Genomic DNA, 25,140 nt, shown 5'->3' on the forward strand with positions numbered 1-25,140 from the left:
TTCTAAACTCTAACGAGTACAAGCCTAGTTTATTCAGCCTCTCCTCATAGCTCAACCCCCTCAACTCCGGTATCAGCCTAGTAAACCTCCTCTGCACTCCCTCCAAGGCCAAAATATCCTTGCGCAGGTGTGGCGCCCAAAACTGCACACAGTACTCCAGCTGCGGCCTCACCAATGCCCTATACAGCTGCAGCAAGACCTCCCTACTTTTATATTCAATCCCCCTCGCTATGAAGGCCAGCATCCCATTCGCCTTCCTGACCACCTGCTGCACCTGCAGGCTGGGTTTTTGCGACTCATGCACAAGGACCCCGAGATCAAAGAGCAATGGTTAGATTCTCTCTGTTTGGAGATGGTCATTGTCTGGGGCGTTTGTGGCACGATTGTTACTTGCCACTTGTCAGCAAAACATGGATATTGTTCAGGTCTTGCTGCATTTGGACATGGACTGTTTCAGTATCTGAGGAGTCACAAATGGTGCTGAACATTGTTCAGTCATCAAGGAATGTCGTCCTTTTGGTTTGATTTGATTTATTATTGTCAGATGTATTAGTATACAGTGATAAGTATTATTTATTGTGTGCTATGCAGATAAAGCATTATATACATAGAGGAGGAAAGGAGAGAGTGCAAAATGTAGTGTTACAGTCATAGCTAGGGTGTAGAGAAAGATCAACTTGATACAAGGTGAGTCCATTCAGAAGTCTGCTGGCAGCAGGATAGAGGCTATTCTTGAGTTGGTTGATACTTATCCTCAGACTTTTGTATCTTTTTCCAACAAAGAAGGTGGAAGAGAGTACTTCCGAGGTGCATGGGGTCCTTGATTATGCTGGCTGCTTTTCTGAGGCAGTGGGAAGTGTTGACAGAGGGCCCGATTTGGGCGCGAAAACATGGTTCAAGTCTTGTGTGAGGCCATTAACACGACCTGCGCCTGCGTCCGCGCTGATGGCCACTTTACCAAAGCACCAAGTTTACCAACCTGGGAATGGCAACGACCCGCTTCGCAGCCAAAATGGGCGCAACGGCGATTTAGATGCATTTGCTTGCATTTAAATTGAATTAACCAATTGCCTGCCCGTCAGCACTTCCCCCTTTACCGCCGTGAATGCCAATTCAGAACCGCGCTGAAGTGGACCTGCTAAATAAAGGGCTGAATCAAGCACTCCAACCGCTGAAGAGCGAGTTCAGAGCTTCCAACGGCTCTCTGACTCGGGGTGGGCGGGGGGGGGAGGAGGAGGGAGGTGTGTCAGATCATTCTCTGGTTGGGAGGGGGAGGGGAGTGAGGCCAGATCAATCTCTGGTGGTGGCGAGTGGTGATGTGGAGATGCCGGCGTTGGACTGGGGTAAACACAGTAAGAAGTCTGACAACACCAGGTTTAATCAACCAATTTATTTGATAGTAAACTCGATACAAGTTTAAGTCAAATAAATCGGTTGGACTCAAACCTGGTGTTGTCAGACTTCTTATGGAGGGGGGTGGGGCAGATGGATCCCTGGTGGGGGTGCGGGGGGACAGGGGGGTTCGCTTCCACTCCTAGGGGGGGAGCAGGGGTGGCGATTGGTGTGGGTAGTGAGGGGGTGGATAAGGGGGGGCAGTGATGTGTGTGGGGGCCATCGCTCCCGCCTTTTGCTCTCAGGCCGCTTTCTCCGGCCTGGGTGTGATCTGACGCGGGCGCGCTTTTTCAAATTTTTTTCTAACTGTGCATGCGCAGTTCAGAGCTCCGATCGTTTCGGCTGCAGTAAACCCCGCCCACAGCACGAATGGAACTCGCAATTTATTTTTCAGGCTGAGTGCGTATGGGGGCGCCTGAAAGCAGATTTCTAAGTTGGACCTGCTTTGCGCCAAGATTCAGCACTTAGAATGAAAATGGTAAAATTGGGCCCAGAGTCAATGGGTGGCAGGCTGGTTTGCGCGATGGACTGGGCTTCATTCATGATCCTTTTTAGCTTTTTGTGGTCTTGGGCAGAGCAGGAGCCATACCAAGCTGTGATGCAACCAGAAAGAATGCTTTCTATGGTGCATCTGCAAATGTTGGTGAGAGTCGTAGCAGACATGCCAGATTTCCTTAGCCTCCTGACAATGTAAAGGTGTTGATGGACTTTCTTAACTACAGCATTGGCATGGAGGGACCAGAAGAGTTGTTGGTGACCTATAAAGCCTGAAGCTCTCAACCATTTCCATTTCATCCCCATTGATGTAGACAGGGGCATGTCCTCCACTACACTTCCTGAAGTCAGTAACTATCTCCTTCGTTTTGTTGACATTGAGGGAGAGATTATTGTCATTGCACCAGATGCGCTATCTTTTTCCTGTACTCTGTCTCATCATTGTTTGAGATCTGACCTACTAAGGTGGTGTCATCAGCAAATTTGAAAATTGAGTTGGAAGGGAATTTGGCCACTCAGTCATAGGTGTATAAGGAGTATAGTAGGGGACTGAGGACACAGCCTTGTGGGTCACTGGTGTTGAAGATGATCGTGGAGGAGGTGTTGTTGCCTATCCTTACTGATTGCAGTCTGTGGATTAGGAAGTCTAGGATTCAGTCACAGAGGGAGGAGCTGAGTCCCAGGCTGCAGAATTTGGAGATGAGTTTTGGAATAATGGTATTGAAGGCTGAGCTGTAGTCATTAAGTAGGAATCTGAGATAGATGTCTTTGTTGTCTTGGTGTTCCAGGGATGAGTGTAGGGTCAGGAAGATGGCATCTGCTGTGGACCTGTTGCAGTGATAGATGAACTGTAATGGATCCAGGCAGTCCAGGAGGCTGGAATTGATTTGTGCCATGATTAACCTTTCAAAGCACTTCATAATGATAGATGTCAGAGCCACTGGACAATAGTCATTAAGGCTTGCTGCCTGGCTTATATTTATATCAGGATAATGGTCATCTTCTTGATAAGCTGATAGGGACCACAGATCGGTGTACAGAGAGGTTAAAGATGTCTGCAAATACCCCAGCCAGCTGGTCCATGCAGGACCTGAGTGCTCAGCCAGGTACCCCATCTGGTCCAGTGGCTTTCCATGGGTTGAATTTAAAGAAGGCTGCCATGACCTTATGATGGATGGAAGGCCATTGATAAAGTAACTGAAGATGGTTGGACCTAGGAAACTATCCTGAGGAACTTGTGCAGTGAAATCCTGGAGCTGACTGACCTCCACAACCATCTTCCTTTGTGCCAGGTGTGACACCAATCAGCGGAGGGATTTCCCCTGATTCCCATTGATTCCAGTTTTGCGAGGGCTGCTTCATACCACAGTTGGTCAAATTCTGCCTTGATGTCAAGGACTGTTAGGCACAGGCCATCCATTGGATCCAATCTCAAACTCATTTACAATGGAAGAGCTCAGTCAACCAATGGACAAAGGTCCATCTTCCTTCCTGCATTTGTAGGTACTGATGGCATGCTGGGAAGTCTTCCCTCAGCCTCTTTGATGCACAATGAAGACAACTGCCTTCTGCATGGATCACCATGGCGCAGGAGCCAACAGGTATTTGTTCATGTGTATTTGTTGTGCCTCCCATTTTTAAGTTACTTTCTCCTCGTGTGTTAGATTTTTCCCACATATTGCCAGAATTTGCCTGCAGAACTGTACCTGTCTCTTTAGAAAGTGCATAAATTTGACTGGAATTAGTGGCCTCTCAGATCTTCCCCCTGCACCTGTGACTCACCTCCATTCAATGCCACTCCTGCGTTCTCGTCCAGGTTGGGAAGTTGTCATGTGTATTCATGCCAGCACTCACCGGGTATTCTGGGGTATTGTTCAAATGTACAAACAAGAATCAGCAACACTCCCAAAGCCTCCCTTTTTTTTTTCAGGAATTGAGGAGCGCTGAGACACTTGAACCCCATGAATCTAAAATTGTAATCCAAGTTAAGACAAGGGTCATGGATCTGCCCAACCCTCTACTATTATTACCTTAAATGGTTCCACTGAAGAGTGATCAGAGTGACTCTTCTGCCTGTGCAGGTAGCTTTTTGGGGAAATGATGTGTTGTAAATGCAACCCCCTGCCTCCCAGCAGTTGTATGGAGTGGGAGCTGTTGTCGGAGTGCATACAATTCCAACTGTGTCACCAACAGTGCTGATATACCTTTCCTTTACTTAGACCAAATCTTTGTGAAAAGACAATTAAGTTGAACTTTTTTCTCCCAGTAGTCAATTGTCTGCTGCCAGAAAAAAGCTTTAAATAGTAGTGAGAAGTATATAATTCCCTGTTGACAAGTGGAGAGTGGTTTTCAATAAAGTGAAAGAAAGGTCCTCCCTTTTACAACAGCTTGCAGTGCCAAAAAAGAAATCACAAGGCCCTTCAGGGGTCAGCCAAGAACAGGGGGATTAGGAGATGTGACTGAATACTCGTTCATAGAAATGGGGTTTGACAAGGCTGTTTAAAGAAAATGAGAGAAGTGGTGAGGTTTGTGGAAGGAATTCCAATGAGTAGGACTCCAGGCAACTGAAGGTTCTGCAAATAAGTATGTGCTCAGCAAAGGATTGGACTAAAGGGTAAGATGCTCCAATCTTGTTCGTTTCCTCCCCACTGCCAGGGAGAATGGAGAATTTACGGCTCAGCCAAAACTCCATTCACTGCAGCAGGGGCGGAGAATCCCAGCCAGACAGAGGAGATCAGAGATTTCCAGTGAAGGTATTTGCGTGGGTAGAATCATAAAATCCTCACAATGTGAAGGAGGCCACTCGGCCCACCAAGTCTGCACTGACCACAATCCCACCCAGGCCTCACCTCCACAACCCCACATATTTACCCTTAATCCCCTGAAACTAGGGTTAATTTACTATGTCCAACGAATCTAACCTGCACATCTTCGGACTGTGGGAGGAAACTGGGATACCTGGAGCATACCCATGCAGTCATGGGGAGAATGTGCAAACTCCACACAGAGAGTTACCTGAGGCCAGATTTGAATCCGGATCCTTGGCCATGATGAGAAAACTATACCAACCATTGCACCATGGTGCCACCCCCAGGACAGGGGAAGATTGAGATAGAGTGAGATGAAATTGAGGCAGCTAGAGATGCAGTTGTTAAATGCTTTGAGGGGCACTGAATCAAGGCAGGTCAGGGTGATGGATAAGCAGAGCCTGAAGTGGGACAGTATGCAGGTGGCACTGTTAGAGTTTACAGAGTCATGATGTGGAGATGCTGGCATTGGACTGGGGTAAACACAATAAGAAGTCTGACAACACCAGGTTTAAGTCCAACTGATTTATTTGATAGTAAACTCGCAAGCTTTCAGGGTTTGCCCCTTCGTCAGGCGAATGGAGAGTTCTGGCCTCAGAACATATTAACAGCACAGACAGTTTACAGATTACTGATTAGAATGCGAGTCTTTACACCTAACCTGCTATTCAAGTCTTAAAGAGGCCAACAATGTGAGTGGAAGGAGCATTAAGCGCATGTTAAAGAGATGTGTATTGTCTCCAGACAGCATAGTAAGTGAGGTTTAGCAAACCCAGGCAAGTCATGGGGGTTACAGATAGTGCAACATGAACCCAAGATCCCTGTTGAGACCGTCCTCATGTGTGCGGAACTTGGCTATCAGTCTCTGCTCAGCGACTCTGCGCTGTCGTGTGTCGTGAAGGCCGCCTTGGAGAACGCTTACCCGAAGGTCAGAGGCTGAAACTTACACTCGCTTACTGTATTTGAGTTGTTGAGTCTGGAGTGGTTATTGTATTTCTTAGGGCTTCAACACAGTTGCGGGGGTGGGAAATGTTGGGGAATGAAAATATTTATTTTGAAATAAGCAAGTACAATATGTTCACTGCAGAATCCACAGTACTGGAAGGAAGCCTTTTATCACCAATCATAATTCCCTGCAACTGTGTTAGGCCCTCTGTTTATTTATTAGTGTCACAAGTAGGTTTACATTAACACTGCAATGAAATTGCTTCATTCTTAACTTCTTGATGTGAAGGCAACATCAGCACAACAGCATTTACAGTGTAATTATTTGTTTTCTTACGTCCTGAGTTTATGTTTAAGGTCACTTTTCAGTTATCAGCTTTTCACTGGCGGTATCAACTTTTCTAAAGCAGTTGCTTTTTTTTTGCTAATTTCAGGGTTGGCGTCAATCAAAACACATAGCTGCCAGTCTGCGACACACTGGTGCATTAGTGTTTAAGGTCATGCTGATGTTTCTGTATTTATTTGCATTATGTCATGTCATCGGACTAAGAAAATCTAGACTATTATCTTCAAGATCAGATTGAACTATTAGAGGTACATAAATATTGTAAGTGGTTTATTCAGTTTGAAGAAAATGCTAAAAATTACTAGACTTAGACTTTAGACTTCTATAAATTGGTTACTTGGAAGTAAGTTCTGCCAAAGGTTCAAATCATGGTGTCACTTACCTTCCGGGAGTACAGTCATTAAAATAGCCAGACTAAATTCTGCAATGTTGTAAATCATAAATTTAGAGTAATTGACGTTTGTGGAATAGTTGCTTGAATTCTATATTCCTGTTTCTCAAAGTTGCTCTAAAGCCAGGGCTATCCAGCCCAGATCACCACACGTGCAAGCTTCCTGACACTGACTGAAAATAAGACACATCCGCACATAAACCCAGCGATGAACAATGTACCTGACAATACTGGCCTGTAGGAAGAGCTCAAGGAGATAAGAGTCCCAAGCAGAGGCTTCTATATCTGAGCAAGACAGTCAAAATCCCTACAGGTAATATGCACACAGGTAGACGCAAAACAACAGTTAATTAACTAACATAATTGCCTTCGCCATTTGGATCTGCCTTGTTGTAGCACAATTTTTGATTCTTGTTGGCTAATTTGTAAAATAGTCATTAAAGTACAAAATCTTGACACCAGCAATTCACCAAAATCAGAAAATAATCAGTCATTTCTTTTTCTTTCCAGAATCCAAGGCATAATTTCTCTTGACAAGAATTGCCTGGGTATCTGCCCCAATTCAAGGAGTTGCAACAATTGCAGTCAATAATGTTCAGATATTCTGAACAATGAGCATTGCTTAATGATATTGCCAATTTAAAAACAGGCGCCATCGAGAGCAGATGATGGTTGAATTAGGTCATTCCCTGCAGTGAGTCGTGAGACAGATTTCTGACTTGTGTCAAAGCGCTGATCCTTGGCCCCCTGTATCAGGGAGGATGCACTTCTTACTGGACCTTCCATTTCAGCACTAACTGGCCTCCAAGGATCTAACATTGTAACCCAAGGAAGACTGAGACCCATGCGGTTATTACCTTAAATGGCAATGATGATTGTTCAGTTATTATCATATAAATCAGTTAGTCTGAGTAGTGCTTCATGTCGTTAGTGTACGCTTAATCTGGACCAGCTGATGGGCAACACGACAGCTCAGTGACTATCACTGTTTGCTGTGCAGATACATGGATTTGGGCCAGTATCTGTGGGAGTTTGCGCATTCTCCCTGTGCTTGTGTGCGTTTTCTCCGGGTGCTCCGGTTTCCTCCTACACCCCAAAGATGTGCTCTTAGGCTGATTGCTGTAACAAATTGTCCCTAAATTAGTCTCCCCTTAATCTGGTTTCCAATGTGGAGTGCCATAAGTATAGACAAGGGTCATGGGTGGAAGAGGGAACTCACAATGTTAAAATGGCGGCGTGGGCTCGTTGGGCGGAAGGGCCTGTTTCCCATGCTGTGTTGTTCGTTGTTCTTTGTACATTTCTTGTGTTGTAATTTTTACATTTTGGCTGTGTCAAGTCATGACTGTAACCTTTTGTAACCAGAACTCCTCAGGAGTTTCTGTTCTCGCCAATGAACAATGTGAGATTAAAAAAAAATCCAGCAACAGATGAGTTGATTTTTTTTTCAAAATAAATCCCAGTTGAACTAAATCAGGGCTGTGTGTTTTTTTTAATGCTGTGCATGAATATATTGGATTAGGGATAAGTTAAGGAGCTGTGAATGTCTGGGGAGAGAGTTCTGGGTTTACTGACAGGCACAGCATCTCTAGAGAATTAGTGATAGAAACTGAATAAGAGAATACGCAGTGGAGAAGGAAATTGGAGATATAGTGACAGGCATACATAATGATTATTTCTTGCACAAATTAACACATTTACAAATTGCAATTGTAGAGCACTTTTAATGTAGAAACAATACCCACTATAATTTGATTTATTATTGTCAAGTGTATTAACAGACAGTGAAAAGTATTTTTTTTTGCATGCTATAGAGACAAAGCATACCATTCACAGAGAAGGAAACGAGAGAGTGCAAAATGTAGTGTTACAGTCATAGCTAGAGAAAGATCAACTTAATGCAAGGTAAGTCTATGAGGATGTGTCTAGGGCGGTGGATAGAGGAGAGCCGGTGGATGTGGTCTTCCTTGATTTTCAGAAGGCGTTTGACAAGGTACCTCACAAGAGGTTATTGCAGAAGGTAAGGGGGCATGGAGTTGGGGGTAGGGTGTTAGCGTGGATAGAGGATTGGTTGTCAAATAGGAGGCAGAGAGTGGGGGTTAATGGGTGTTATTTGGATTGGCGGTTGGTGACTAGTGGAGTGCCCCAGGGGTCGGTGCTGGGGCCTCAGCTATTTACCATTTATATAGATGATCTGGAGGAGGGAACTGAGTGTATGGTGTCGAAAATTGCTGATGACACCAAGATTGGTGGAACGGCAAATTGCGCGGAGGGTGTGGAGAGTCTGCAGAAGGATCTAGATAGGCTGGGCGAATGGGCCAGGAAATGGCAAATGGAATTTAATGTTGGCAAGTGCGAGGTGGTCCACTTTGGTAGGAATAATGGTAGGAAGGACTATTACTTACGTGGCGAAAAACTGCAGCAGGCGACGGTGCAGAGGGACCTCGGGGTCCTTGTGCATGAGTCGCAAAAACCCAGCCTGCAGGTGCAGCAGGTGGTCAGGAAGGCAAATGGGATGCTGGCCTTCATAGCAAGGGGGATTGAATATTTTAGCTGGGGGAAGGGTAATTATGAGGCCATTAGGAGAGAATTAGGAAGCATTGGTTGGACTAGGAGATTACAGGGACTAGGAACGTCTGAAATGTGGAGTTTTTTCAAGGAGCAGCTACTGTGGGTCTGTGATAGGTGTGTCCCTGTCAGGCAAGGAGGAATTGGTAGGGCTAGGGAACCGTGGTGCACAAAAAAAGTTGATTTGTTGGTTAGGAAGAAGAAGGAGGCTTATGTTCGGATGAGGCTTGAGGGCTCGGGTAGTGCAGTAGAAAGCTTTAGATTGGCTAGGAGGGAGTTGAAGAGGGAGTTAAGAAGGGCTAGAAGAGGGCATGAGATGACTTTGGCTGATAGGATTAAGGAGAATCCTAAGGCGTTCTATAGGTATGTCAAGAACAGAAGGTTGGTTAGGGCAAGATTAGGGCCAGTTACAGACAGTAGGGGGAAGTTGTGTGTGGAACCGGAAGAGATTGGAGAGGCATTGAACCATTATTTCTCTTCGGTGTTCACGCAGGACGATATGAATGTAGCTGAGGAGGTCACTGGGGTGAAGGGGTGTAAAATAGAAAGTATTGTAGTTGATACAGAGGATGTGTTGGATATTCTAGATGGGTTGAAAATAGATAAGTCCCCTGGTCCAGACGGGATTTACCCTAGGATTCTATGGGAGGCAAGAGAGGTGATTGCAGAGCCACTGGCTCTGATCTTCAGGTCGTCGTTGGTCTCTGGTATAGTACCGGAAGATTGGAGGACAGCGAATGTTGTCCCATTGTTTAAGAAGGGGAGCAGAGACTTCCCTGGGAATTACAGACCAGTGAGTCTTACTTCTGTAGTGGGCAAGGTTTTAGAAAGAATTATTAGGGATAGGATTTATAGTTATTTGGAGAGTAATGAATTGATTAGAGATAGTCAGCATGGTTTTGTAGCGGGAAGGTCGTGCCTTACTAACCTTATTGAGTTCTTTGAGAAGGTGACCAAAGAGGTGGATAGGGGTAAGGCAGTAGATGTGGTATATATGGATTTTAGTAAGGCGTTTGATAAGGTTCACCATGGTATGCTTCTGCAGAAAATGCAGATGTATGGGATTGGTGGTAATTTAGGTACTTGGATCAGGAATTGGTTAGCAGATAGGAGACAGAGGGTGGTGGTTGATGGTAATTATTCATCATGGAGTTCGGTTACGAGTGGTGTGCCTCAGGGATCTGTTTTGGGGCCACTGCTGTTCGTAATCTTTATTAATGATCTGGATGAGGGTATAGTTGGGTGGATTAGTAAGTTTGCTGATGACACCAAAGTCGGAGGTGTGGTAGATTGTGAGGAAGGGTGTCGAAGTTTGCAGGGTGACTTGGACAGGTTGCAGAGCTGGGCCGCGAGGTGGCGGATGGAGTTTAATGCGGAGAAGTGTGAGGTAATCCATTTCGGTAGGAATAACAGATGTGTTGAGTATAGGGCTAACGGGAGGACTTTGAATAGAGTGGAGGAGCAGAGGGATCTAGGTGTATGTGTACATAGATCCCTGAAAGTTGGGAATCAAGTAGATAAGGTTGTTAAGAAGGCGTACGGTGTCTTGGCGTTTATTGGTAGGGGGATTGAATTTAGGAGTCGCAGCGTCATGTTGCAACTGTACACAACTCTGGTGCGGCCGCACTTGGAGTACTGTGTGCAGTTCTGGTCCCCACATTACAGGAAGGATGTGGAGGCTTTGGAGAGGGTGCAGAGGAGGTTTACCAGGATGTTGCCTGGTATGCAGGGGAGGTCCTATGAGGAGAGACTGAGGGATTTGGGGTTGTTTTCACTGGAAAGAAGGCGGCTAAGAGGGGATCTTATAGAAACATATAAGATGATTAGAGGTTTAGATAGGGTGGATGGTGATAGCCTGTTTCCTCGGATGGAGAAATCTAGCACGAGGGGGCATGGCTTTAAATTAAGGGGGGGTAGTTATAGGACGGATGTCAGGGGCAGGTTCTTTACCCAGAGGGTGGTGAGGGACTGGAATGCCCTGCCTGCTGCAGTTGTAAATGCGCCTAGTTTGGGGGCGTTTAAGAGATTGGTGGATAGGTTTATGGACGAAAAGGGATTGGTTTAGATTAGTGGGTCAATGTTTTTTTTTTAAAATAAGACTGGTCGGCGCAACATTGTGGGCCGAAGGGCCTGTTCCGCGCTGTAATGTTCTATGTTCTATAAAAGTAGGGAGGTCTTGCTGCAGCTGTATAGGGCATTGGTGAGGCCACAGCTGGAGTACTGTGTGCAGTTTTGGTCGCCACACTTACGCAAGGATGTTTTGGCCTTGGAGGGAGTGCAGAGGAGGTTTACTAGGCTGATACCGGAGTTGAGGGGGTTGAGCTTTGAGGAGAGGCTGAATAAACTAGGCTTGTACTCGTTAGAGTTTAGAAGAATGAGGGGAGATCTCATTGAGACGTATAAGATGATGAATGGGATGGGTAGGATAGAGGTGGGGAGGCTCTTCCCGCTCAGAAAGGACAGTAGGACTAGGGGGCACAGCCTCAAGATAAAGGGGGGGTGGTTTAGAACGGAGTTGAGGAGGAACTTCTTCACTCAAAGGGTGGTGAATCTCTGGAATTCTCTGCCCGTTGAGGTGGTGGAGGCTGCCTCGCTAAATATTGTTAAGACGCGGGTTGATGGGTTTTTGATAAGAGAGGGGATTAAGGGTTATGGGGAGAGGGCGGGAAAGTGGAACTGAGCAGCGACAGATCAGCCATGATCTTATTGTATGGCGGGGCAGGCTCGAAGGGCTGGATGGCCTACTCCTGCTCCTATTTCTTATGTTCTTAAGTCCATTCAAAAGTTCTTCAGCAGCAAGGTATGTGGAGGAAATGTGGAGTTAAGAGTGCTTATAATTATCATAGTGATGGAAATATTCAACCTATGCAATTTCTTGAAAATATGTTCTTAAGATTTCTGTCTTAACAATATCTATTGATATTAGCTATAAGAGAGAGCACCAACGCCTTTTTGTATTGTTTAATTCACATGGTTTGCAAAGGCTTGAAACCTGAATTATGGAAATCAGAAATGAAATGAAAAGGATCAGGTTTTGAAAGTGCAAAATCTTAAGATGCTTTGTTAATATATCCTTGTTCACACATGCTGAGCATGTTTGACATTCTCTGGTCCAGTCACAAAGTTATTGTATTCTATAATTTAGCCTTACTTGCAACATAAACAGTAGTATTTTTATTGCAGACTTAAGTAAGAATAAAACTCAATGTGATTTATTTTGTTCATATACAGTGTAATTATAGGGGTGTGTCACAAAGCCTGTTCCCTACATGAACATTGGGTCAACTCACAGATTACCAAACCCATGTGAACATTACTCACTCCCTACCCAAAGTAAAAGCCTGATTACAAGAAATGGACAAAACAAACTGCAGTAAGGTCCATGCTTATCGTACTTTGTGACGCATTTAAAACATTGTATCCTATCCATGAGGCAAAATTATGTTAATACTTGTCTCCTTCTTACAGTGTGTTACACATCACATGAAATGCTTCAATATCATTCCTTTTATGAAGGTGAAGGTTTATAAGATTATTCAAGATGAAATGGAGTAGTGAAGAGGCGCATGTGTTCTGTTACGAATTTTGTCCAAGAAGCCTGGGTGGCTTGGTTACCATGGGGACAGAGGTGCTCAGTTTGAGACTTAATGAGAGCTATGTGCAAACTGTTCATACCTGAAAACAAGTTCAAAAATTGCTGGGGTAACTGAGTTTATGTCTCAGAGACAGAACGGTGAAGAGAGTGTACTTTTTGTGAGCTACCAGGCAGAATGCAGGAGGGAGGATGGTTCTGGTCAAAGAGATGCATCCCATTGCACTCCTAAAACCTCTGGTGAATTTGCCCTGGCAAGGCTGGGACGAGAAATTGCTTTCCTGCTGATAGTCAATTTGCGAATTCTCCAAAGGAGTGCTCCTTTCTGTTTTGCAGAACATCAGGCTTTACAAACAAGAAGAGATTACCTGGTCATTATAAGATTGCTGTTTTGGGAACATTCAGTTCACAAATCGCCTGTCATGTTTCTTACATTACAACAATGACTTTACTGCAAAACTTCATAGGCTGTAAAGCACTCAGGAACATCCTGTTATTATGTAAGACATTAACATTCATTTTTTCAGTCTCTTCGTTCTGTGCACTGTCATCCTATCATACGTCAAGTTCCTATGCTTTGGGCCAGAGAATCGGATTTCAATCAAGGGCAGCACGGTGGCACAGTGGTTAGCACTGCTACTTCGCAGCACCAGAGACCAGGGTTCGATTCCCGGCTCGGATCACTGTCTTTGCGGAATCTGCATGACCTCCCTGTGTCTGCGTGGGTTTCCTCCAGGTGTTGTGGTTTCCTTCCACAGTCCAAAGATGTGCAGGTTAGGTGCATTGGCCATGCTAAATTGCCCCTTAGTGTACAAACAGTATGGCGTCTGGGGGATTTTCACAGTAACTTCATTGCAGTGTTATTGTAAACCTACTTGTGACACTAATAAATAAATTTAAAACTCATTTGAATTGGCCACCAGGATGTGCACGTGAATGGGTTGGACAACAGTAGGTAACCTTTCCCTTGAGTTTTCCTCCCCTTTGTGGGATAAATCTTTTATCTGCTGCACATCTGACCTTCAACAATCTGATGGAAGTCCACATTCCCATCTGTGTCATCAGTTTTTAAACTAAAGTCAACCTGGCATGCCTTTCTATCTTTGTTCCATCTCCTGTCTCAAAGCCCTTGACCCTGTATGCAGTGTTGAACATCAGTGTTGGTGACCACCCAAAGCCTCTGTACTCAGCTCTTACTGAGATGTTACCCCAGCCCAACGCTGGCACATCCACATCATGTTAGCAGTAGCCAGTGCTTTGCCGTTCACCATACCCAAATGGCTAAATCTCCACAGCTACTTGGTAAAAATTAGCTAGCAGAACAAGAGATGGAAATTGAACCTAAAGGCAATTCATTTGCTTTTTGTTTACTTGCTTGCTGTAAGTATTTAGGTTACAAAAATCGTTACTCTGGTTTCTCATGTATCAAGAATATTCTCACTTACTTTTTCCTGTCACAAATCATTATGGATCAGCTTATCTTCTGCAGAAGGAGGCATAGTTTTGAATTCTCAATTGCCCTCATTAAAAACCTGTGATTCAGACATGTTGTCTGAAATTAGTTTAAAACCAGGGCCTCTGGTGCAAATTAAGGGAAGGGAAACAATCCTAGGTCCATCTGTCTAAATAAACCTGAGCATTGAAAGCAATTATAACCTGTGGTATTTCAGATAAAGCTTCACTACTAATCTCTTTGGTGTGGGGATTGTGGTTTATGTTGCTCTTACTATTAGGATTGCAGACAAGTAAAAATAGCAACAGTTTACAGTTATCGACTGTGGAATGAAGAGTCAGAAGGTTCCTCACAGGGGCATTTTGAGAACGTAAGAAATAGGAGCAGGAGTAGGCCATCTAGCCCTGCGAGCCTGCCCTGTCATTCAATAACATCATGGCTGATCTGAAGTGGATCAGTTCCACTTTCCCGTTTTCTCCCCATAACCCTTAATTCCCCTGTCTATCAGAAACCTATCTACCCGTGACTTAAATATATTTAGCGAGGTAGCCTCCACCACTTCAACGGGCAGAGAATTCCCGAGATTCACCACCCTTCGAGTGAAGAAGTTCCTCCTCAACTCTGATCTAAACTGCCCCCTCCTTATCTTGAGGCTGTGCGCTCTAGTCCTGCTATCCTTTCTATGCGGGAAGAATCTCTCTACCTCTATCCAATCCATCCCCTTCATTATCTTATGAAGGGGATGGATAGGGTAGAGGTAGAGAGAAACGTAGGATACGAAGCCACGTAAGGGCAGCATGATGGCACAGTGGAAAGCACTGCTGCCTCATAGCTCAAGGGAGCTGGGTTCGATTCCCAATTTGGGGTCACTGTCTGTGTGGAGTTTGCACGTTCTCCCATGTCTGCGTAGGCTTCCTCTGGGTGCTCCGGTAAGTCCAAAGATGTGTGGGTTCGGTGGATCGGCAATGCTAAATTGCCCCTTAGAGCCAGGGGACTCATTAGGGCAAATGCATGGGGCTGCGGGGTTAGGACTTGGGTGGGATTGTGGTTGGTGCAGACTCAATGGGCCGAATAGCCTCCTACACTGTAGAATTCTATGATTTTATAATTAAGAGGTACCGATTCTGATGACCAAGATCTTTGTCAAAAGGGCAGGTTTGAAGAAGAATAAGAACATAAGAACATAAGAAATAGGAGCAGGAGTAGGCCATCTAGCCCTTCGAGCCTGCCCCGCCATTCAGTAAGATCATGGCTGATCTGTTGTGGCTCAGTTCCACTTTCCCGCCCTCTCCCCATAACCCTTAATCCCCTCTCTTATCAAGAACCCATCAACCCGCTTCTTAAAAATATTTAGCGAGGCAGCCTCCACCACTTCAACGGACAGAGAATTCCAGAGATTCACCACCCTTTGAGTGAAGAAGTTCCTCCTCAACTCCGTTCTAAACCGCCTCCCCTTTATCTTGAGGCTGTGCCCCCTAGTCCTACTGTCTTTTTTGAGCGGGAAGAGTCTCTCCACCTCTATCCTATCCATCCCATTCATCATCTTATACGTCTCAATGAGATCTCCCCTCATTCTTCTAAACTCTAATGAGTACAAGCCTAGTTTATTCAGCCTCTCCTCATAGCTCAATCCCCTCAACTCCGGTATCAGCCTAGTAAACCTCCTCTGCACTCCCTCCAGGGCCAAAATATCCTTGCGCAGGTGCGGCGCCCAAAACTGCACACAGTACTCCAGCTGCGGCCTCACCAATGCCCTATACAGCTGCAGCAAGACCTCCCTACTTTTATATTCAATCCCCCTCGCTATGAAGGCCAGCATCCCATTCGCCTTCCTGACCACCTGCTGCACCTGCAAGCTGGGTTTTTGCGACTCATGCACAAGGACCCCGAGGTCCCTCTGCACCGTCGCCTGCTGCAGTTTTTTGCCCCGTAAGTAATAGTCCTTCCTACCATTATTCCTACCAAAGTGGACCACCTCACACTTGCCAACATTAAATTCCATTTGCCATTTCCTGGCCCATTCGCCCAGCCTATCTAGATCCTTCTGCAGACTCTTCACACCCTCCGCACAATTTGCCTTTCCCCCATCTTGGTGTCATCAGCAAATTTCGACACCCTGCACTCGGTTCCCTCCTCCGGATCATCTATATAAATGGTAAATAGCTGAGGCCCCAGCACCGACCCCTGGGGCACCCCACTAGTCACCAACCGCCAATCCGAATAGCACCCATTGACCCCCACTCTCTGCCTCCTATTTGACAACCAATCCTCTATCCACGCTAACACCCTACCCCCAACTCCATGTCCCCTGACCCTCTGCAATAACCTCTTGTGAGGAAGGAAAAAGAGGGGAGAGGTATAGGAAGGAGTTTTCAAAACTTGAGGCCTAATCAAATTGAAGGTATGGCCACCAATGGTGGAGCAATTAAAATTGGGGATGCCCAGACTGGGAAGCACAGATATCTTAAGAGATTTTTGGGGTTGGAGGGAAATGAGTGGCAAGGAAGGATTTGAAAACAAGAATGATCATCTTAGAATCAAGATGTTGTTTGATCCTGATCACTTCCATGTAGGTCAGCAAGCATAGAGGTGAATGGAGAATGGGACTTGCTGCAAGGTCGGACACAGGCAGCAGAGTTTTGGATGACCTCACGTTTATGGAGAGCACCAGGACCATGTTGGAGTAGATCAGTCTGGAGATAAGGAATAAATGAAGGAGGGTTTCAGCAGCAGATGAGCTGAGATGGACAATTCTTGGAGGCAGGCAATGTTAAGGAGATGAAAATAGGCAGCCTTAGGAATGGCACAAATATATAGGCCAGAATTTTACCACCTCAGCTGCCTGGAATGGGGAAATTGTAAAATCCTGGCCATGAGGTGGGAAGCTCATCTTGGAATTAAACCTGACACCAAGGATATGAACAGACTTACTTATTCTCGGACATTGCCAAGAAAAAGATGCTATTGGTACCTTGGGGATTGAGACAAGAGAATTCTCTGCAGAATTCACCTCCCCTCCCCAACACACACACACACACACACACACACAAAACGTGTTTTGTACCATGTGATCTAAAATAACTTACAGATCATCTTGACACCTCAGGAAGCTATAGTGTTATGCCCAGAAATATTTAAATCCACGCAGATTGATGGTTATCAAGTCCATGTACTTGATTCTGTTGCCGATGGGAACGGGTAGGGGATACCTCATTCTGAGATATCCCTGGTGCAAATGTGGCACGGTGGTTAGCAGCACTGCCTCACAGCGTCAGGGACAGTGTTGGATCACTGTCTGTGCAGAGTCTGCACATTCTCCCCCTGTCTGCATGGGTTTCCTCCCACAGTGTGAAAGACGTGCTGGTTAGCAGCATTGGCTATGCTAAATTCTCCCTCAGTGTTCCCGAATAGGCGCCAGAGTGTGGTGACTAGGGGATTTTCACCGTAGCTTCATTGCCAGGTTAATGTAAGCCTACTTGTGAAACAAATAAACTTTTAACTTTTAAGTTCCGTTTTAGCCCTCTCGCGAAAGTTAGCAGCCATCACAGGATTTGCATTGCATCGAACAGGCCAGATTTTTTTTTAATAGAAATCTCAGATGTGTTTCTTGGGGGACGCTGGGAATTAAGAATATTGTTTGGGGTGAATGTGACTGCAGCACCAGCTAGGCTCCAAGGCCAGGACCTGGTGTGTATGCTTCCCAGACCCTCAATGGCAATCCTGGTGAAAATTTGCCACCTGATCCCCAGATTCTTTGAGCCTTCAATTTTTTTTTGGACATACATTATCAAATTATTTTATTGGTCAAGACCATAATTACTCGGCTGTTCACACCCCACTGCTCGTGAGGACGCAGAATTTGGCATTCAGCCAAATCTCCATTCACTGCAGCGGGACTGGAGAATCCCATCCCAGATCTTTACCTGATATTTGTAAAATGACCATTGACTATCCAAGAGTAAGTGTAAGATAATGCCGATATTCTAGTGTAGTAAACTTTCAGACATCAGGTTTGTTAAAGCTACAAGAGAAAAAATGATCTCTGCTGTTGTAAAAATAAGACGAAGCTTCCTCTTGATAAACGTAGTCAAAAAGGTTTAATTAATATTGAATTAAAGTGCAATTCATGTAAAGGGGAAGGCAAATCGCAGGGTTATTACTGGGAATGTTTACTATTAATCCGAGTTTTGTATCGATGTTTCACTAATGGTCTGGAACATCCCATTTGATGTCAATGTGTCAGTCCATGCTTTTAATGTGCAGGATTTTCCTTTTGCCTTTAATTTATTCCAGTCAGAAATGTAATTTCAGTTGTGTTTTGTCAAAATACGACAAGGACACAACAGAGACAGGAAAGAAATTTGGCTTTTTGGAGTTTTGACTTGGACTGTCTCTCAACATCTTACCTTATTGTCATGACAATAAAAGCAGTTTCCATAAGCAGATTGGTTTTCCGATGAATTGAAACCTGCAATCTTTATGTGTGGAATGAGTATGAAACTGGACCAATAATTATCCATTAGCCAGAGTAATTTGCATGAGAGATCTTGTGGGATGTCTGTCATATTTTCCTGCCTCCTTCAGTAGGCAGTAACTGGCACACTGTCAGATTATCATGTCCAGGTTAGAACTAATGAATTTATTTATTTAGAAATTGCACTGAAATAGAAATGCACGGGGTACTAAAAGAAAAATAGGAAGAATCCAGTAAAGGGTGAACCAAGTTAAGGGGATTACCGTACTAGTACCTTGCTTAGAAAGTCTTTCACAGTTCTGTAATCTGCAACCCGGGTCCCGCCTTGGGTCTCGCCTTGGGTCTGTGTGGAGTTTGCATATTCTCCCTGTGTCTGAGTGGGTTTCCTCTGATTGCTCCAGTTTCCTCCCACAGTTCAAAGATGTGCATGTTAGGTGGAATGGCCCATGATAAATTGTCCATTAGTGACAGGGGGATTAGCAGCATAAATACATATAGTGTTACAGGGATAGGGTTCATTTTTGGTGCAGCCTCAATGAGGTCTTCTGCACTGTAGGGATTCTATTTTATTCGCTGATTCTAAGTCACTTATAGATTTCTTCTTGCAAACTTAATCCATGGTTATTGCAATTTCTAAAATGGCCTGCAGTTCAAGAGGGCAATTTTCAAACCCTACCCCATTGGGTGCAAAGTTAGAGATGCAATGAAGCCAGCTGGTTTTGGGACCATTTTCAGCTAAAACTTAAGTGCTGTTCTGAGGGACTTCACTGCTGGGCATGGTGTCCTTCAGCTGAGACATTAAACTGAGCTCCGGTGGGAGAAAAAGATATTGTATTACTAGAAGGGGAGCTTTGACTGAGTCCTGATCCACAACACTTAGCCGACAAACAACATCACTGAAAACAGATCTGCTTGCCATTATCCCATTGCAGTTGATACTCTGATGAAATGAGTGATCTGTTTTAGTAATGCACAATATTTTATGTAAAGCAATGAAACTGAGGAACCTTCCAAAAAGAGTCAGTGGACATCACCAAGGGGGTAACAGTATATTAATTGGCAAAAAGGTTCAAGGTGTTTACGTTTGCAGAAGCATTGCAAAACAAGGTTCAGAATATTTAGCACAAAGTAACACAAATCCATGGCACCTATTTATATCCTTGCATTACTTCAACGCATTACTCATGTCTCTGTTACTTTAAGGTAAGACCTGCTCCAGTAAAGAGACTATCGGATGATGAAGATTATGAAGAGTATGATGATGAGGAATCTGATGCTATGTCAGACTATGTAAGCATGTAATCTTGCATGAAACAAATAACAGCATTTCTCCTGGGTATGTTTTAAGTCACTGCCTAGCTCTCCTTCCAAGGCTCAAACGGTACTACTTAAATAATCTTAGTCACTATTTTCTAGTCCCTCTGAAAAGGGTCGTGGGATGTTTTCTACATTAAAGTTGCTATTGTACTTAAATGTAAACTCTTGTTTTTGCTGTTGAATGATTCACACCATCTTTGCATGGTCAGCTAGAAATGGGCAGTAAAAGCCACTGAAGCCCCCATCTTACAAAGGAATAAATCTTTTTTTTAATTAATAAGAAGGACATTGAATGGCACGGTGGTGCAGTGATTCGCACTGCCGCCTCACAGCGCCAGGGACTAAGTTTCAATTCCCAACTTGGGTCACTCTGTGCCGAATCTGCACGTTCTCCCGATGTCTGCATGGGTTTCCTCCCGCAGTCCAAAGATCTGCAGGTTAAGTGGATTGGTCATGCTAAATTGCCCCTTAGTGTCAGGGTGACTGGCAGAGTAAATATATGGGGTTACAGGATAGAGCCTGGGTGGGATTGTTGTTTGTGTAGCTCGGTGGGCCAAGTGGTCTCTTTCTGCACTACAGTGATTCTGAGAAACAGGGCCCGAGCCTGGTATTGGGCCTCCATGGGTTTTAATTCTGCCTAAGTCTCTTTCTAAAATATTGGTTTGCTTTGCAAGAACCGGTACCAACTGCACTCAGGAAAACCAGGTGTTCTCCAGTCTACCAGGTGGCCCTTAAAGGGACCACCTTTAAAATGCTACATTTTAAAACATATTGACTGGAATACAGACCCAGGGATAAGAAAGCTTTTCCTGACCCTACATTACCCATGTGAACTGTTGTCAACCACCACCACGAACCATCACCCTCTCCACCACCCTTTCCTGGATCCTATACCCTTACTCAATTTCCCACCCTGTTTCTATCCCTGAATCTGCACCCACCCCCCCATCCCCTATCTTCCTGGTCACTCACCCCTTCTGATCCCCTTTAAGAATTTAACTGCAGGTTGTGACATAGTAACTCGACTAATCTTCGAGGCCTCATCTCAGGGAAACCACCAGAGGACATCGCCATTATGTGTCCGCATGCAGCTCAGCAGCATCTGCTTCAGCCATTTGTCCAATTTTGCCTTCCAAAATGAAGATGTAATGGAGGGATAATGTTAACGTATACGAGTAAATTCACAAATCCCGCATGTTTAATGGGAATCTGCACTGCAAAAGCAATGCACTGGTTCAGGAACTTGCACTAAACCGTTGTCTCGATCTTCTACACATAATCCCTTTCTACACTTTTCGCCACAAAATTGATCAATTTACCATCTAGTGATAATGAGGCCAAAGTACCTTCTTTTGAAACCGTTTTGCTTAATGATAGACTAACATTTCAATTCAAACGTAAGGCACGTGATGTTAAAAGATAGCTAAGATACATTTTCTTTATTTATTCAGGACAGTGACATAACGGACAGCTCTGGAAATGGAGGTCAACAGTCCTCGGTGATGGAAATTCTCAATTACTGTCAGGTAAGAGGTGACCCTTTAAACCATCTCCTGCCATTGCAGTGTCCCTACCAACCTTAAACAGTGACTTCTTTCAAAATTGGCACTCAGCTTCACTGAGTGTCAGCAAATACTGTGCAAGTCCAATTGCACATCTAAAAGCCTTTTCAGGTGACCACTACCTAACACCTGGTGAAAATTGGATGAGAGTTCGGGTGGGATGCAAGAGCCTCCCATTTATTGATTGCTGGCCTTCACTATAACAGCTGATGTGCAACCAAAAATCCCATTTGTCAATACTGAGAAACTTGGGTTTCCTTGCACTTCCACTCACACCATCGTTGCATGTAAAAATATTCTCACACTGAGGAAAATTTGGTTTCTTTCTTCAGCCTCCTCCTAAATAGACAGTCCTTCTTGGCTCTGGATTAACAAATTTACAGCTTTTCCACCATTTCCTTTTGTGTTGCAGCTTTTTGCACTGGAAATGTTCTGACTTCTTTCACAGAGCAGGCTGCACACCATGGATAGCAACGTTAGAAGGTAGTTTTTGTTTTTTTGAGTCAAATACTAGTTAAAGTAGAAAACCACAGACTTGCATATCCCAAAGGGTGAATACTGAGAACAAACTTCTCCATTAATCCACTATACTTTAAGTAGTACACGAGTGTTTCTGCTAATGAATAATTATTGTAATCCTGATTTTAAAAAAAACTCAATTGTTGAGAATATTTACACAGAATGGAGTTTCTGCTCAGCCATTTATGTTTACCAGTGAAGGTCTTGTGATGTTGTTTATGAACAAAAATGAAAATGAATTCTTTCCCTCTTCTATAAATGTGTTTCTACCAATCGCTTGCCAATTATTTCTGCTTTTCTTTCACTGTTTTAGTTTGTCTCCCAGCTTTCCTGTTTTTGTAGCCTGATTTTCCAACTCCACTGCCTGGTCACTAGAGTGGAGAAGTGGATCAGATACTCATTATAGAAAATGCCCGGTTTTCTCTTGACTCAATCATCTGCTTCCCCTACCCTTTAGGCAACACTTTCCAGATATGTATCCTCCTTCCTTTGTCGATGGGATTGAATGATGATACAGTCGAGGAACATTGGGCAGGAACATTTGCAGATACCACAGTTTTCTCACGTGGGCTCACCACAAGCATGTGGACCCCACCCCTCCTCCCTGCTTTGTTCCACTATGTCCATACCTGGCTGGTCTGTTACTCCCCAATGCAGTATGAAGAAAATCAGATGCAGATAAATCTCTCCAAAGAATTGTTTTGAAATTATAACTTGAGGGGTTAATAATGTTTGCAATAAATAAGTTAAAATCTCTGCTGAAATAGCAGAGCAATGTCAGAGAAGTATGTAAGAGTTGTGTAGATGAAGCCAAACCTAATCATCAATGCCTCCCAGTAAGTAAATCTATTAGGTTGGTGAATGATTTGTGTAACCTGGTGTTGCACTCCAGAACTATATGCAGTATTTTTTAAGTAGCAACTTGTAGCAACTATTTATTGAAATGTCTAGAACTTGTCAACAAAAGTTGTGGTCCAGTTGACTAAATAAGGATTAAGGATCCTAGAGCTTCTGCCTGATTTGATGATCTGGTGAGATGTATAATGGGGAATCAATTCATTGGTGCTTGCTGTCTCCAGTCATGTATGATTTGGAAGCTTCATGTGTGTGAAATCAAAGGTTTCACCAATCTACTTTTAATTGCAGGGAATTCCATATTCTAATCACACTCTGTCTAAGTAAAGTTTCTTCCATTTCTTTGGGCCATTGTCTTATTCCTTACTGTGTTTCAGAGCAGTGAAAAAAATCTTGCTGATAATCCGATCAGATTGTCCACAGCCTTGACATTTAATTTGATCCCAGCTGAGCTTCTGACTTCTAATCCCCTCAAAATCCTGGAACTCCCTCCCTAACAGCACTGAGGGTGTAGCTACACCACATGGAACTGCAGCAGTTCAATAAGACAGCTGACCACCACTCTCTGAAGGGAAATTTGGGATGGGCCATAAATGCAGGTTCAGCCAGCGAAGCCCACATCTTGAATGAAAGAAATAAAAATTTAAAAATCACAAAGGCAAACTTCCACCTCTGCATTTTGCTGCCCTCACCTTTTCCTGAAACTCCATTGTCAACTTCAGCCTGGATTACTCCAATGCTGTCTTTGCCTGTCATAAATTTTAACTCATCCAAAACCTTGCTGCTGGTGTGTTATCTGCAACTGACATTCCCTGCCATCCATTCACCCCTGTCCTACAGACCTACATTGGTTCTCAGTCCATCAGTGTCTTAACCTTGAGTTTAAATCCTTTCATGGTCATGTCCTTTCCTTTTCCAGTAATTTCCTCCGGTCCCATTGCCTCGTTTCTATCCAGTCCTCTGACCGAAGACTCTTTGTACACTCACTCTAGAGCTTTCTCGAAAGCCTTCCAATCTTCATCTTTCTTTCCTGCTTAAGACATTAACTGAATGTACGTTTTTCTATGTACATTTTCGAAAAAGCTGGATTAAAATTTCTACGTTAAAGTGCATTATAAATGCAAGTTGTTATTGCTGCCTGAATAGTTAAAATTCAATGACATTACCATCACTGAATCATGCACTATCAACATCCTGGGCATTACCATTGACCAGAAAATGAAGAGGACTAGCTATAAATATACTATGGTCACAAGGACGGGTCAGAGGCTAGGAGTCTTGCAGCCAGGAACTCAGCTTCTGACTCCCCAAAGCCTGTCCACGAGGCACAAATCAGTAGTGTAATGGAATACTTTCTGCTTACCTGGATGGGTGCAGTTCCACTAATGCTCAAGAAACTTGACACCAACCAGGGTGAAGCAGCCAACTTGATTGCCACCCCTTCCACAAACATTCACTCCCTTCGCTACCAATGAACAGTAGCAGCCATCTACAAGATGCTATGTGTACCATCTACAAGATGCTGTGAGTATCATCTACAAGATGCATTGCAGGAACTCACCAAAGCTCCTTTGGCAGCACTTTGGCAAACCTACAACCACTACCACCTAGAAGGAAAAGAGCAACAGATACTTGGGAACACCACTATCTGGAATTTACCCTCCAAGTCCCTCACTCTTCTGACTTAGAAATATATTGCTGTTGCTTCACTGTAACAGGATCGAAATCCTGGAATTCTGTCCTTACCATCATGGTGGGAGTATCCACACCTCAGGTTTGCAGAAGTTCAAGAAGGCAGATCACCACCATCTTCTTACGGGCATCTAGGGATGAGTAATAAATTCTGGTCTAGCCAGCGAAGCCCATATCCCATGAATGAATTTTTTAAAAATAGCAGTCAAGAGTATAGCATTCAGTGTTCTGAGCCTCTGTTTGAGTGCCAAATAATGTATCTCTGGAGCTACTGGGGAGTCTGAGAAATGAAAACAAGAAATGCAGGTGGGTCAACATCTGATAAAGAAAGACGGATTAACATTTCACCTGGAACCTGTCAACAGATATCTGATGAAGTTTTGCATTTAAATATGAACCAAGCTTTCTGTTCCAGATGCTGACTGGTCTTCTGTGCATTTTCTGCTTGAAAATTTCTCATTCATAATTTTGTTTTTCATGTCTTCACACTGCCAGTTCTGATTTACTAGAAAACTCGGGGGAATCTGATTTTAATCAGTAGTCGAGGCCAGTAATGTTATAATCTTTGTTCTGTCGTGTCAACTTTGCCACATGGATTACTTATGGCAAAAAATGCAACCTGTACAAAGAAAATTAAATTCCGGAGGGACAGTTCTTGACGGCTGCATCCATTTTACAAACAGCAGAAGGGCAGCACGGTGGCACAGTGGTTAGCACTGCTGCCTCACAGCGCCA

At 44.1% G+C, this 25,140-nt stretch overlaps 1 protein-coding gene across 6 annotated transcripts in view; it reads left to right on the forward strand.

Annotated features, from left to right (window-relative positions):
• Window positions 1-25,140, forward strand: part of LOC145353365 (uncharacterized) — a 119,392-nt gene that overhangs the window by 27,160 nt on the left and 67,092 nt on the right. For all 6 annotated transcript variants that reach the window (XR_013888689.1, XM_080204044.1, XM_080204045.1 and 3 more), the window contains 2 exons: window positions 19,664-19,750; window positions 21,229-21,303. Coding sequence is in view for 5 of the 6 variants with exons in the window: in XM_080204044.1 (XP_080060170.1) it covers window positions 19,664-19,750; window positions 21,229-21,303 (162 nt within the window). In the remaining variant the exon portion in view is untranslated. The remainder of the gene's footprint in view (window positions 1-19,663; window positions 19,751-21,228; window positions 21,304-25,140) is intronic.

This window comes from Carcharhinus amblyrhynchos, chromosome 15 (genome assembly GCF_965287045.1).
Source record: "Carcharhinus amblyrhynchos chromosome 15, sCarAmb.v2.hapA, whole genome shotgun sequence".
NCBI lineage: Eukaryota > Metazoa > Chordata > Chondrichthyes > Carcharhiniformes > Carcharhinidae > Carcharhinus > Carcharhinus amblyrhynchos.